The sequence below is a fragment of the Vigna unguiculata genome, chromosome 1, assembly GCF_037176805.1.
Source record: "Vigna unguiculata cultivar grain cowpea cultivar isolate G323 ecotype 2 chromosome 1, ASM3717680v1, whole genome shotgun sequence".
NCBI classification, from domain to species: domain Eukaryota; kingdom Viridiplantae; phylum Streptophyta; class Magnoliopsida; order Fabales; family Fabaceae; genus Vigna; species Vigna unguiculata.
In genome coordinates, this window is record NC_140792.1 from 5802701 (window position 1) to 5816499 (window position 13799).

At 31.1% G+C, this 13799-nt stretch overlaps 1 protein-coding gene across 2 annotated transcripts; it reads left to right on the top strand.

Moving 5' to 3' along the window:
* The first annotated feature begins 1535 nt into the window (after positions 1–1535).
* Positions 1536–6989, top strand: LOC114162457 (protein EMSY-LIKE 3-like). 2 transcript variants are annotated; one of them, XM_028046364.2, is made up of 10 exons: positions 1536–1751; positions 3051–3253; positions 3355–3464; positions 3588–3825; positions 3966–4184; positions 4267–4335; positions 5609–5851; positions 5938–6006; positions 6097–6160; positions 6637–6989. In XM_028046364.2, exons 1-10 carry the CDS (start codon positions 1724–1726, stop codon positions 6681–6683), a joined length of 1290 nt encoding a protein of 429 aa, XP_027902165.1. In that variant the 5' UTR covers positions 1536–1723; the 3' UTR covers positions 6684–6989. The 2 variants fall into 2 exon arrangements, with proteins under 2 accessions (XP_027902165.1, XP_027902173.1); XM_028046372.2 differs by lacking the exon at positions 3355–3464.
* The last annotated feature ends 6810 nt before the right edge of the window (positions 6990–13799 follow it).

A 13799-nucleotide genomic window follows, 5' to 3' on the forward strand; every position in this document is an offset into this window, starting at 1 on the left:
AATGAAAAAACAAAGAACATGAGACGAAATCAACGCACTTTCCACCATGGACGACACAAAATCTTCATGAAAGAAAAAAACCCTAAGTTTTCTTCTTCTTCCACTATGGACGATGCTTTCTTTGATAACTTTTTTACTTTAACCGAAAACAATTTCCCAATTACTTTCCCATTCAATTAAATATTGGTTTTCTAAGTTGTATTAAAATGTGCCACATATACAATCCTATTCATTATTCTGTTAGTTGCTTTAACAACGTCAGTAATTTAGACTAAAACGAATTTTTTGAAAAAAATTAAAAGACTAAATTGGACAATTGAAAACTTAGGGATCCTTTTTAGAATTCCACATGTTACATGATTATAATATTATTAAAATTAATCATCTTTTATTACTATTTTTATATAAAGGTTAAATTACTCTTTTGGTCTCTCTATTTGTCATGAAATTTCATTATGGTTATCAAGTTTTTCATTGTCTCAATTTGATCCTCATTTTCTTAAAAATGACTCAATTTGGTCATCACCGTTAACTTTGACCAAACGGTGTTAAAGTCAACGTCACATGTCAATTTCTGTTTTTTTTTCAATTTTTTTTTTATTTTTTTTTTATTTTTGACACGTGTCACTTCACAGTTGTGTCACGTGTCAAAGTGACTCAATTTGGTCCCTATATTTGTTTTTAGTTTCAATTTAGTCACAATTTTTGTAAAAATGAAACAATATTGTCCTTCCTTAAATTGTCACTAAATTTACTTTTTTATAAATTTTATGGTGATATTCTTACAAAAATTAATGTTTTTATTAAATATTTCTATAAATATTTTAAATTAACTTTAAATTCTACATAAAACATTAGACTTTGATTTTGTTTTGGATTTGAAATTTAGTTCCTAAACTCATGTGTGACAAGTTATTTGATTTTTAATTTTTACTAAGTTTGTATAATATGATACACTTGATGTCTTTATATATGATGACAAAATTATTAACTTTTGAAATTAAGTTTGGGGTTTAACTTTGTTTAATAATAAAACTAAAAAAAAACTTATTTAAAAATATTTCTACAAATATTTAATAAAAATGTCAATTTTATTAAGAATATCATCATAAGTTGTATATAAAAATTAAATTGAGTCTCGATCTAAGGAGGACAATATTGCTTCATTTTTACAAAAATTGGGACTAAATTGAAACTAAAAACAAATATAGGGACCAAATTGAGTCACTTTTACACGTGGCACAACTGTGAAGTGACACATGTTAAAAATTAAAAAAATTTCAAAAAAAATTTAAAATTTTTAAAAAATTAAAAAAATTCAAAAAAATCAGAAATTGACACGTGACGTTGACTTAACACCGCGTCTAGTAAAAGTTAACAATGATGACCAAATTGAATCATTTTTAAAAAAATAAAAACCAAACTAAGATAACAAAAAAACTTGAGGACCAAAATGAAATTTCATACAAATAGAGATTAATTTAACCTTATATAAACATTTTTTTTATACCTTGAAGTGTATATACTTATAGAAAAAAATGAGTACGATTCAGAGTCGGATTCGGAACACAGAGCCTCTACTCGACAGAGCCACCTACGATTCCTTTTCCCTTCAACTTTTCGTTCCTCCATTCCCCGCTTGTTGTCGCCCATTTTGCTGCGATATTTGCTTCTGCGCTTTTTCTCGTGAATCTTGGTGCTTCGATTTCGCTGCAAACTGGCTATGGACTACGAACCCTACGATAGTAGTGGTGAGTTTCAAGTTTCGTACTTTTCTCCTATCTTTGCCAAAATCTTTAAGACTTGTTTTAATTATACATTTAGGGCGTTGTTTTTATTCTCATTTGACCCATTTCTGTTTTCTTCTTTTTGATGGGTGTGGGGATTTCAATTGGCGCCAAATTGTTGGGTTTCATATTCTTGTGGAATCGGAGTATGTAAAAGCGAGTAACTTTAGAGCAACTGAGCGTGTTTGATTAATGGGTATAGCGCCAACGCTTCGTGTTTTGTGGCTTGACCCAGGGGACAAAATGATTAGTGTTTTTCTTTAATAGGTTTGTTCCATGGTGTGTTCTAGGAAATATTTGTGTGACATCGATTGAGGTAAAGAGAAGTTAAATTGGTTAAGGTGGTCTGAGAGCACGTGTGAAGGGGGCCATTGAAAGCACTAGTGAGAAGAGTAAATTGCATGGTTTGTAGTACTGTGAAAAGGGGGAGAGGGATACCTAGAACAACATTAAAGGAAATTGTTATGCGGGATTTCATGGTGAATAATATTGTTGGGAATTTGGTCTTTAATCAACCTCACTTAGTGGGATAATTTTTTATTTTTATTTTTTGTGTTTATTCCACGATGAAGGTGGAAATATTCATGTCAATTTACTTGTTAGCTTGTTTTCCTATGGACTTTAAGGGAAGAAAAGGGTGCCCTCAGAACTTGGGCATTTTAATGACTCGAGAGGCACTGGGAAGCAAGCCTCTGCCTCAATTAAGAAACGCATTAGAAAGAAGAAAACAGGAAATAATTTAACTACTTAAGTTAGGCCTGACATTTTTTATAAATGTAAAAAGATAAAAAATGTTATATGGAAATATCTATCCTTTGTTTACAAGGACTTCAATTTTTTTTTTTTCTAAATAAAATGGTTATGCTCTTAAGTTCCTTAAATGCCAACTCTTTTGTACTCCCTTTGACATCATTTTCTTTTTTGGAACTATTTGTACACAATTCTCTATATGATACAGTGTAATGCTGTCATGTATAAGTTTCATTATTCCCATGAGGAAGTTTTAGTGCTTTTAAGTATTTATACTCTCCCTTAAAATAGTTTCTCTTATCATTTAATTGTTATGGTTAATGGATTGTGTCCTAACGTTGTAGGATTAGTAAATGTATGTTTGCTACTCTTGATGCTCAGAATTTTACTTACAAGCTGTTTCTTGAGAATCAGATTTTTCACCAATGCCAAAAAAGTCTGGTTGATACCAATTTCAAGGATTCATTTGGCCTCACATGTTATACTTCATTGCATGCATTCACTTGATTGCAGGAACTGATGATGATCTTCCACCAACTCATCAAAACAGAATCCCCAGAGGGGCACATCCTGCAAGGAATGGAAGATCTGTAGGAGCTTCATACCCGATGACATATGGTGAAATTGATATGGAAACTCAAATCCACCAACTTGAGAAGGAGGCATACAGTTCAGTTCTACGAGCCTTTAAAGCTCAAGATGATGCCATTACTTGGGTATATTCTGTCATTTGACTTTCTCGTTTGTGATATATTTATAATTTGTGAGATGATTTGGTCAGGTTTAAATGACTGCTAAATGGCGTGTATTTCTTCAGGAGAAGGAAAGTTTGATTACAGAACTTAGAAAAGAACTAGGATTATCAAATGAGGAACACAGAGAACTTCTAGGTCATGTTAATGCAGATGATGTAATACAAAATATAAGGTCTGATAAAAGTTTGAAACGTGGTTTCTTTTTGAATTATGCTTCAGAAGTGAGATTGCCATTGCTTTTTCCATATATCCAATTTTATTTTCTTAATCAACACCTTATTGAACATTATTTTAGAGACTGGAGGAAGGCAGGAGGCCATCTGCCTGCTGTGCTGAATATTGGGCAAGCTATTCATGATTCAATTCCAAGTCCCACTGTCTCTGTATCTCGTAAGAAGCAGAAGATAATGGCGTCCACTCCTTTAGAATCCTTTGGTGGGCCTTCTCCATTTCACCCCCAACCACCTCTTCAGCCATCTTTGGTTGCAAATCCAGGATCTGTTTCTGGATCCAAGGGCAAGAAGCACAAACCTGTAAGCAAATGATAAATTTTGTTAGGGCTCTTCCTTTCTGTATAGCTTTATTGAGTTTGGGTTTGTCCCCTATGCACACATGGATTACACATTTTAGTACTAAGGAATAATAATTAAATAATGTTGTCGATTACTTGCAGGGCCAAGTATTACTGGGAGTATCTTCAATCAAGAAATACCCTTCATCAGGACTCAGTGGAAGGAATCAAATACCTAATAGAGCTCCTTCTGGTATTGAAACGGGTGAGCTTGCTAAGGAAGCATCAATGGTTTCACTAGTTGGTAGGAAAGTGCGAACACGATGGCCTGATGACAACAACTTTTATGAAGCTGTTATATCTGACTACAATCGAGCTGATGTACTTACATTCCCCAATTAACTAAGATTCTGTTTCAGGTATTATGTAGCTGAGATGCTTATGTTTACTTCTAACTTTTCAGGGTCGATATGCTCTGGTATATGACATGGGGACTGCAAATGAAACGTGGGAATGGGTTAATCTGTCAGAGGTATTTCTGATACTGATTACTGTTTTGAAATTCTTATGTATTTATGATTAACACATCATCATCACAATGTTATAACTATAAAATTATGGTTGGAAACATGTTTGGATTAAGAAGTTTGAAATGGCAATCAAGCAGTATGAGAACAGTCAGACATTAATGTTCTCTTGACACCCCCACCCTTAAAAAGGGTTGCTGATAGTGTTCCATTTCCTTAAAAAAATAAGAGGTTTATAGTCTTCTCTAAAGGTGATTAAACAAGTATTTTGTGGCAGCAAAAGGTTCACCAACAATCAACTAAAGAACATTTTACCAGAACTAATATTTTATATTCATAGAAACAAGTAGTTTACCATTGCCAAAATGGTCTATATTATATTGCATAGGAATTTAAACAGATTCATTTTTATGTCATGGTATTGTTATTTACATTTTGGGGATATCAAGGTATAATTTAATATCTTTGACTATAGTTATAAAGAGTTTGATAGGGACTTGGGGGTGCTTAAATCTAGCATCAAGCAGTATGGGATGCTTAGTGGAGTTTTAACTCTAGTTCTATCTATCTCCTTAATCGCTAGCTTTTAAGGGTGAGTTCTCCGAGTACTTAGGTACTTATCAATTGGTATCAAAGCTGATTGTCAACGTCTCGAAAAAAGCTTCCTAGATAGTGTGTTATGACTTACAAGGAAATTGAGTGGAGTGTGGCGGTGAATGAAAGTTCCCAAGGCATCATGTCGTACATAAGGTATAGGGACTTGGGTATTATGGGGCACTAAGTCACACATAAAGTAATATTGTATGTTCGATATAGAGTAATTAAGTGTTTGGTTCCTTCACCTTAATGGCTAGGTTTTGAAGGTGGATTCCCCAAGTGTATGGGTGCTTATCTTTAAGAAAATGGCTACTCATAAAGAAAATGACCGTGTGCTGCTCTTTTTTCTTTAGTTTATTGATATTTTGGCATATGTTGCAATCCCTTCATTTTCAGTATTGAAATAGAGAATGAAAACTGGCTGAAGAGAAATTGTATGATGCTTAATACTTCAAAGTTAATGAATGCAGCTATTGATAGTATATGAAATGGAATTTGTTGTCAAACATGTTTTCAACTTTCATTTTTTTAAGCCCTGAATTGTGGTGGTTATTTGAAAGCACTGCTCTTCCATTTAGTGAATGTACAATACTGTGTAGAATACTGTGCTGTGAGCCTGTGCATTGTTATCACTGCACTGTAATGTCTTTAGTTCATGCAAAAATATTATTGTTGCTGCAGATCTCTCCTGAAGATATTCAATGGGTAGGTGAGGATCCAGGAATCAATCATGGTGGTGGTCGTCATGGATCTGGTAATGGGATGAGTAGGTCTGTAGGACGTAGCAGTGTTCCAGGAGCTGTAAGAGGTAGGGGAACCACAAAGGGGCAATCCAAAATGGATTTCTTTCCATCTCAGAATGGAATTGGAAAGAAGACTGTAGATGATATACACATACTTCACACAGACACGCTAGTGAAGAAGGTTACTGAAAACACTTCAATCAGAAAAGTACTCTTTGAGATTATTTGATCTTATCTGACATATTTAAGTACTGATGAACTTGACAGGTAGAGAGGGTATTCAATGCAAATCATCCTGATGCACTTGAAATTGAGCAAGTCAAGAAAGTATTAAAGGTAAGGGATAGATACATATGTCAGTGTGCCATTTCATGTATTTTCCTTTAAATGGTGTATGAACAGATAATTCATGTGAGATAAACGCAGGATCACGAACAAGCTCTTATTGATGCAATTGCAAAACTTGCAGATCTTTCTGATGGCGAAAGTGGTATTTTTCTGATTTGGTTCCTTTTAGCAATACCATCTGAAAGTTTTCCTTTGATTAATTTGTCTTCTAGATTAGAAATTAGAATAATGTGGACATCAATGAATCTAGTTAGTGCAGATAATCATAAATAAAATACTATAATTTGCATTCTTTCAGCGTCATATTTTTTATGATGCTGGCATAATACGGTTTACAGTCACTTTTAACTCACTTCCATGCTGCACAATTTTTGCACTGTGTTCAATAATGTCACTATTTTGTTCTACCCAGCAAGTGTGGAGTAAATTATCATATACCAAAAAGAAAAATATTCCATACTTTCTTGCTTACTTGTTTCTCCTATTCTTGCTTACTTTATTGATACATTTTTTATATTAAAAAAGTAATATCATTCTTACTCAAAAATGAAATGATGAAAATTCCATATTAATCAAATCTTTGTTCAGCCTTTCTTGATGTTCTTATTGTTTATACAGATGAGGATGACCACCATTTCGCAAATGCTCAACCAATGGAAAGATGATGTGGAAAACTATCTTTGTAAAATGGGAAGAGTTGGCGTTATTATAGTCGCAAAAACCTTGAAAATCTGAAGTAATTTCCCTGACAGACAACTCTTGTTCATGTCATTTATTTTGACTAGGTTGAAAATTAGGTAGTTTAGTAATGATTATTCACTGAGGTTTTAAGATTTGACACAGGATACTCTGATGCTTGTACACAACCATGATAGTGTATAAATTCTTGTATTTGTTGTGTATTATGTATGGATTCACGGCTTCTGTTATGTATTACTCTATGACTTCTATACAATACCATGTTCATAAAATTACTCACAGATCCTTTTTAAGTGAGTTTGGTTTTATTCAGGAAAGAATGTGATTTTGCACTGAGAATTCACACTCTCTGTTGCTACGCTAATATGTTCTTTTTAGGATAACTTTATTTTCATTATTATGAATTATTCTTCATTAAATGAGGATTAATGTTTTGAAATTCTAGAAAATTTCAATTAAGTGGATATTCTCTGTTGAGGTTTTTTTTTTCTTTTTTTTTTGTATTTATAAGATGTAAGAGAACTACATGAATGAGTGATTATGTATATCTTTTCTTTCATATTACCATTTAAAACAATATTTTAACATTCATTTGAAAAAAATGCACCAAAAACAAAGTCCGCAATAATAAGAGTATAAATATCTGTCATCTTAGTGACAGCGAAATAGGTTTATACATAATTTAGAGTATCTTTTTAATAGAATCCTTTAGCAATTAAATGAGTTTTGTGACATTCAATAGACTCATCCAATCTTGTTTTAATCTTATAAACATCTCATGGATAGTGAGAAAATGTAAAAAAATATCTCTTCATGTAGTTTTTGCCAAGTCTGAATTGAGTGAAAAAGTTTCTGAATTACATAATTTAACGTGTTTTGAATTGCATAATTTGAAGTTATTTTTTGTAATATTGTTCAACAATTAAAATTGAGAAAAATTTAAGAATGCATTATGAACTGTATAATACAAAAATGTATTTTAAATTGTATAATTTTAAAATATGATCTGGATTAGTATAGGCAATATTCAATTTGGGTAATTTCTTCTAGCACCTTTATGCCTTTTCTTCCTGCACCTTTGTAGAAAAGAATCCCAATTATCCATGGGTTGAAAACATTTTAGATCTTGAAATTTGAAATTTAAAATATGTTTTTTCACTAAAATTGAAATATTATAAAAAAAAAATTGCGTGCACGTTCTAGTAATTAAAAATTCCATTAATGTAATAATGTGTATTAAAATATTTATTCACTACAAAAATGATGGTTATAAATATCTAAGTTGAACTAAATTTAACAGTTAGTGTTTACATAGTGGTAAAAAGTTTGGAAAATATACATGAATTTTTAAATTCCGTTATTATGGTTATTTTGGTACACATAAAAAAAAGGGTTAAAACTGGATTTGCAATAGTGTCTACGTTCTGTTATGATTAATGATATTTTATTTATAACTTTATTTTGAATGTATAATTTTCATCCGAAGTTTGAAACATTGGTAATTTCAAATTCAAATGGTTATTATAATTGAAGTGGTCTTTATAATTACTATAATTGCGAGAAATTACGAATAAAAATTATACAGTGGTAGCTGTATGGAGAGAAAAGATTAAACATACTTCTCCATAGCTTTTAGAAAAATAGAAATACGAAAAGTATTAAAATTAACTTTTATAAAAGTTAAAATTAATTTATATACAAATTAATTTGTAAAGAGACTTCTATTTTTAATTTTTATTTGTTTGAAAAATTTTCTCCCTACAAATTAGAAAAAAGAAAAAAAAAAGTTAAAGTTGACTTCTTCAAAAATTGGAAATAATGTATACATAAATTAATTGGTATAAGTTTACCTGGACAATTTAAGAAAAACATTTTTAATAATTGTATTTAAACAAATCTTTTCAAAACGATTCCTAGAAGAAAAAAAGAGATTCGAAATAAGAAGTATGTAAAACAATTTTCTATATTTTCTATGTAACTTCTTCAAAATTTAGCTTCGAACTTGCATTAAAATAATTTTAAGTCATAAAAATTTCTCTTATTTAATTTTTTCTTTCTTTTAATAATTTTACGGTTACAATCAAGTCAAACATTAATGTTGTGTTTGAATGAGGTAATTTATAAGGGTAAATTCATTAATGTTAGCCTGAGTCGAAGGTCAAGTTAGGTCAGCCTACACCAAAGGTCAAGTCGGGTTGGCTCGGACCAAAGGTCGAGTCAAGTTGGCCTCGACTGAAGGTCAAGCTGATTCGGTCCAGCTGAAGATCGACTGAGTCGGGTTAGGTCGAAAGTTGATTTGTCTCGAGAGGAATAACCAGTCGAATTGGTCTTGGGTGAAGGTTGAGATGAGTTGGTCGGATCAAAGGTTGAGAAGATTAGACTCAGATTGAAGGTTGAGATGACTAGACCTAGGCCAAAGAATGAGACGAGTCGGGATAGGCTAAAAGTCCAAAAGGGTTAACCCTGGCTAAATGTCGAGATAACCCGTTTCAGGCTTAGATGAGTTAGCTCGGACCGAAAGTTGAGCCGATTTGGCATGAGTTAAAGGTCAAGTCAAGTCGACCTGGACTGAATGCCGAGTCCAGTAGGCCTGAGTTGAAAGTCAAGCCAAGTTATCCTAGCCAAAGATTTAGACACTTTAGGACGGGTCGAATAGTAAGTAATTCAAATAATATGTATTTCAGTTTTTTAGAATTGTTGCAATCTCTCATTCAAACATAAGATAAAAGTTTGAAGAATATTATTCTTTAGGGATTTTTCATCTTAATTGGTTCAAGGTTAAGATGTTTTTATTGTTATAGATAAATTAATCATATATCGCTTCACCTCAAATTTTGAGTTTAATGGCTTTCATTTTAGTTTGGTCAAAACCCCATGGTCTACAACTTGATCTTACAGTGGAATTTTAATCAAATGGTTAGTCACTTATGGATCTGATTGAGCTTTGAAAAGAATTTAGGGAAGATTTTGAAAATGAGTTAAGTTACCAAAATTAAGGTTTTAATGGTTTATAAACATTAATTTTGTTTGAAGTTCTTGCCAGGAAGACTCACAACTTTTTATGTACAAGTTGTCCATATAAGATACATCATACTACCTTTAACACGAAATCTCAATGCTTAATATTTATAGATCCAACTTTTCTTATATATCATTCAATTTTCTCATTTATATTCAACATGGGATTTTCAACTTATAACACTTCTCTTCCGACCCGAACTATTTTTGGGTCTTACCCCTTTTGAAATTTTTTAGTAGAATAAATTGGGAAGACTCACCGCTTTTGAGAAGACCTGACACTACCTTTAACAAAATTTCAAAGCTTAATATTTGTATTCTTTCTTTTCTTATATGTTATTAAATATTTTCATTTTCACTCGATATGAGACTTTCAACTCATACTTGTATTTTTAATTCCTTTGTAAATCATTTCAACAAAGACAAAAAATATATTAAAAAAAAATCTATTAAAACGTATATGAATAACTTTTTCTTAAGTGGACAATTTGCTATAGAACAATAAGGGACAAACTCCATGATGTCAAATCCTCTCACTAAGGTATTTCCACCCAAGGTTTTCATGGCATGTTGCTTATATAGGTGTTTTATGTAACATCCCTGGCTTGCCCAAACCATGTCAGGTTACTACAGCCCGATGCACCCCAACCCCTCACCCTTCTCCGTCCATTCATACTGGGTGGGTTGTTGCCAGTGGGGATCGAACCCCCAACCTGACCTTTAACACCTCTGGCTCACCAGCAGATGCTACCAATTTTTGTAACATCCCTGGCTCGCCCAGACCATGTCAGGTTACTACAGCCTGATGCACCCCAACTCCTCACCCTTCTCCGTCCATTCATACTGGGTGGGTTGTTGCCAGTGGGGATCGAACCCCCAACCTGACCTTTAACACCTCTGGCTCACCAGCTGGCAACAACCCACCCAATATGAATGGACGGAGAAGGGTGAGGGGTTGGGGTGCATCGGGCTGTAGTAACCTGACATGATCTGGGCGAGCCAGGGATGTTACATTTTACATTTTGAGGAATCTTTGGTTTAGAGGAAGTTAGTCACTTTTATGTGTTTTGTGTTCTATGTTTGATTTTATGCATGCATACATTTTCTTAGGACATACTTTGAATATTATTCAGAAATTACACTCTGTATATTAAGGTTATTATATTGATCTCATTGAGATAACGTAAGGACAAGTTAAAAAATAGACGTGTACAAATCACCTTCATGTAATTTTCATGCTATACATTTCATGATGAGTCCATGTCATTTGGTTTTGTAAGCATTAGTGATCATTGTTAGGTTTGCTTGCGATTAATTCAATTAAAATTGTTTTGGTTCTATATGCAAATGTAATCAATGTACGAGATCTTTTGAATATGGTCAAGGCATATAATGACAATTTTGAACTCATAAAATCTAACACATTTATAAGAATTTTAATGATATATATTTGTGACCAATGAAAGATTGTTAATAATTTTGGTCATATATATATATATATATATAAAATAATTAAATGTGTTAGGAACATTATATAAATGTCATGAAAAGATAAACTGTGTAGATATTCGCAATATTCTAATTTGTTGAAGGGGGCAAATTAGAAATATTGATTTTTAGAAAAAGTAATGACAAAGGTTACATAAAGGGATTGTAGTCCCCATCACCTTGATAATTTATATTCTTTAACTTCTTCCTTCTAACAAGCTTTTAAGATGACTAAAGTTGAAATCGAGTTTTACCAAATCCTACGGTAGATAATAATTTATTTCGATAAAAGCTTGGTGTACTAACCTTGAGAACAAATATATAGAATGAATAATTTAATTTAAAATCAATCAAATTTCATGTGTGAAAATAGCAATGCCTTAGCCTTGGGTATGCCTTTATATTTATAAATATAGTGGTTTATAAATCATGTATCTTCCAAATAAGAATATTATATTTCAGTTACAAAATACTAAGATAATATTAAAATATAAACCCATTTATATTTGTTAAAATATTTTTAGATTATAAAATCTGTTAATTAAATCAAACTTCTTATAAGACCTATACGCAATACCTGGATTTATAGACTTTGGATTAATCTTTCTACGCTTACATATATATATATATATATATATATATATATATATATATATATATATATATAGTTGAAAATATATTTTACAAATATTATAAATTTGGTTAAAATATTTCATTGGTCCACGTTTTTGTTCAAAAATTTCAATTAGGTCTTAAAATTTTTTGTAGTCTCAATTAGGTCCATATTTTTGAAAATGCGTAACAATTAGGTTCATTCCATTAGTATGATGGTAACGGTATTAAAAATGTACAACGTGTCAGCTCCTCATTTTTTTATTTTTTATTTATTTATTTTTTTTAATTTTTTTAAAATTATTCATGCCACGTGTCACGTCAATATTGTGCGACGTGTCAAGTCAGTAAGGTGACACGTGTTAAGTCATTGTCTGAATCTTAATTTGATCCATATATTTGTTATTTTGATTAAATTTCAGTTCATTTTTTTTTAATTTTCAATTTCATCCTCTCCAAATTGAGACCAAATTTAACTTTTATATAAATTTTATAATAATATTTTTATTAAACATTTTAATAATATTAAGTTTATTTAAATTTTTATTTTACATTAAACTTTACTTATATTTTGTTTTAAAACTTTAAAATATTTATTTTAACTTGTTACAAAATTGTTTTAAATAATTTATATACAAATGTTAGAGTTGGTTTAAAAATAAAAATTTTATAAATTTAAATATAAAATTTTAAAACAATCTTGTAAAAAGTTAAAATAAATATATTTAAAATTTTAAAATAAATCGACTAAAATGTAATCAAAATAACAAATATATGGACCAAATTGAGATTTAGACAATGACTTGACATGTGTTACCTTACTGACTTGACACGTGGCACAATATTGACGTGCACGTGGCATGAATAATTTTTTTTTTAAAAAAAGAAAATTAAAAAAATCAAAAAAATGAGGAGCTGACACGTGGCACATCCTTAACATCGTTACCACCATACTAATGGAATGAACTTAATTGTTACGCATTTTTTAAAATATGAACCTAATTGAGACTAAACAAAATCTTAGAACCTAATTGAGATTTTTGAACAAAAACGTGGACCAATGGAGTATTTTAACCTATAAATTTTTGTACACCCTATAGTTAGGGATGTCAAAAAAATCCGTACCCGCGAGTATTCGCAGATAAAACCCACAATGGGTAGAAAACGGATATTAAAAATGGATATCCGCTACCCGCAGGTACATGTATTTTTGATACTCGCATGTTAACAGTGCGAGTACATATATCATAATATCCGTACCCGTGGATACACGTACTCGCTAAACTTTAATTTACAATATATATATATATATATATATATATATATATATATATATATATATATATATATATATATATATATATATATTAGTAAAGTCTTCATTCAGTAATTTCATTCAGTAATGGTGGTCAGATTCTTACCCCACATCGGAGTAGATTACTTCCAGAAATTGTGGAGTCATTGATATGTCTCGGAGACAAGTTATGGACCAACATGGAAGGTAATGAAATTAACACTTTTATTTAGATACTTTAATTAAGTGATTGTTAGAAATTTTTAATGAACTTCTTATGTTTTCAGACTCTTCTAGATTAAAATTGGACAACATGAAACTTTATATAATGTTGTAAGATGTGGACATTGATGAAGTTAGTGATTTCTTTAATATTTCATTCAAAAATAAACTACAAGTATGGAACCAATATTTATCCAGCAGGTAGAATACGAAGGAACTACTACTAACTACTACTTATATCCTATCTACCCGTTGACATCCCTACCTGCGATGATGGGCAATAAAATTTCAATTACTATCTATCGTATCACCTTTATCTTATCAACTTTTATTCTTTATACAGTTCTGCTTTATTTTAACTTCAATTGCATTTCATTTACTTGAATTTAGATCTATCCATTCTTCCGTTCAAAAAAATTCGAGTCATTTGACTGATTTCCATCCATTT

What these genes read in the sequence shown, in the direction of transcription:
- LOC114162457 (XM_028046364.2), top strand. Translation starts at nt 1,724, where the DNA reads ATGGACTACGAACCCTACGATAGTAGTG. An exon ending in CGAACCCTACGATAGTAGTG is followed by an intron (nt 1,752 to 3,050) that starts GTGAGTTTCAAG and finishes ACTTGATTGCAG; the next exon opens with GAACTGATGATGATCTTCCA. An exon ending in AAGTCAAGAAAGTATTAAAG is followed by an intron (nt 6,007 to 6,096) that starts GTAAGGGATAGA and finishes AGATAAACGCAG; the next exon opens with GATCACGAACAAGCTCTTAT.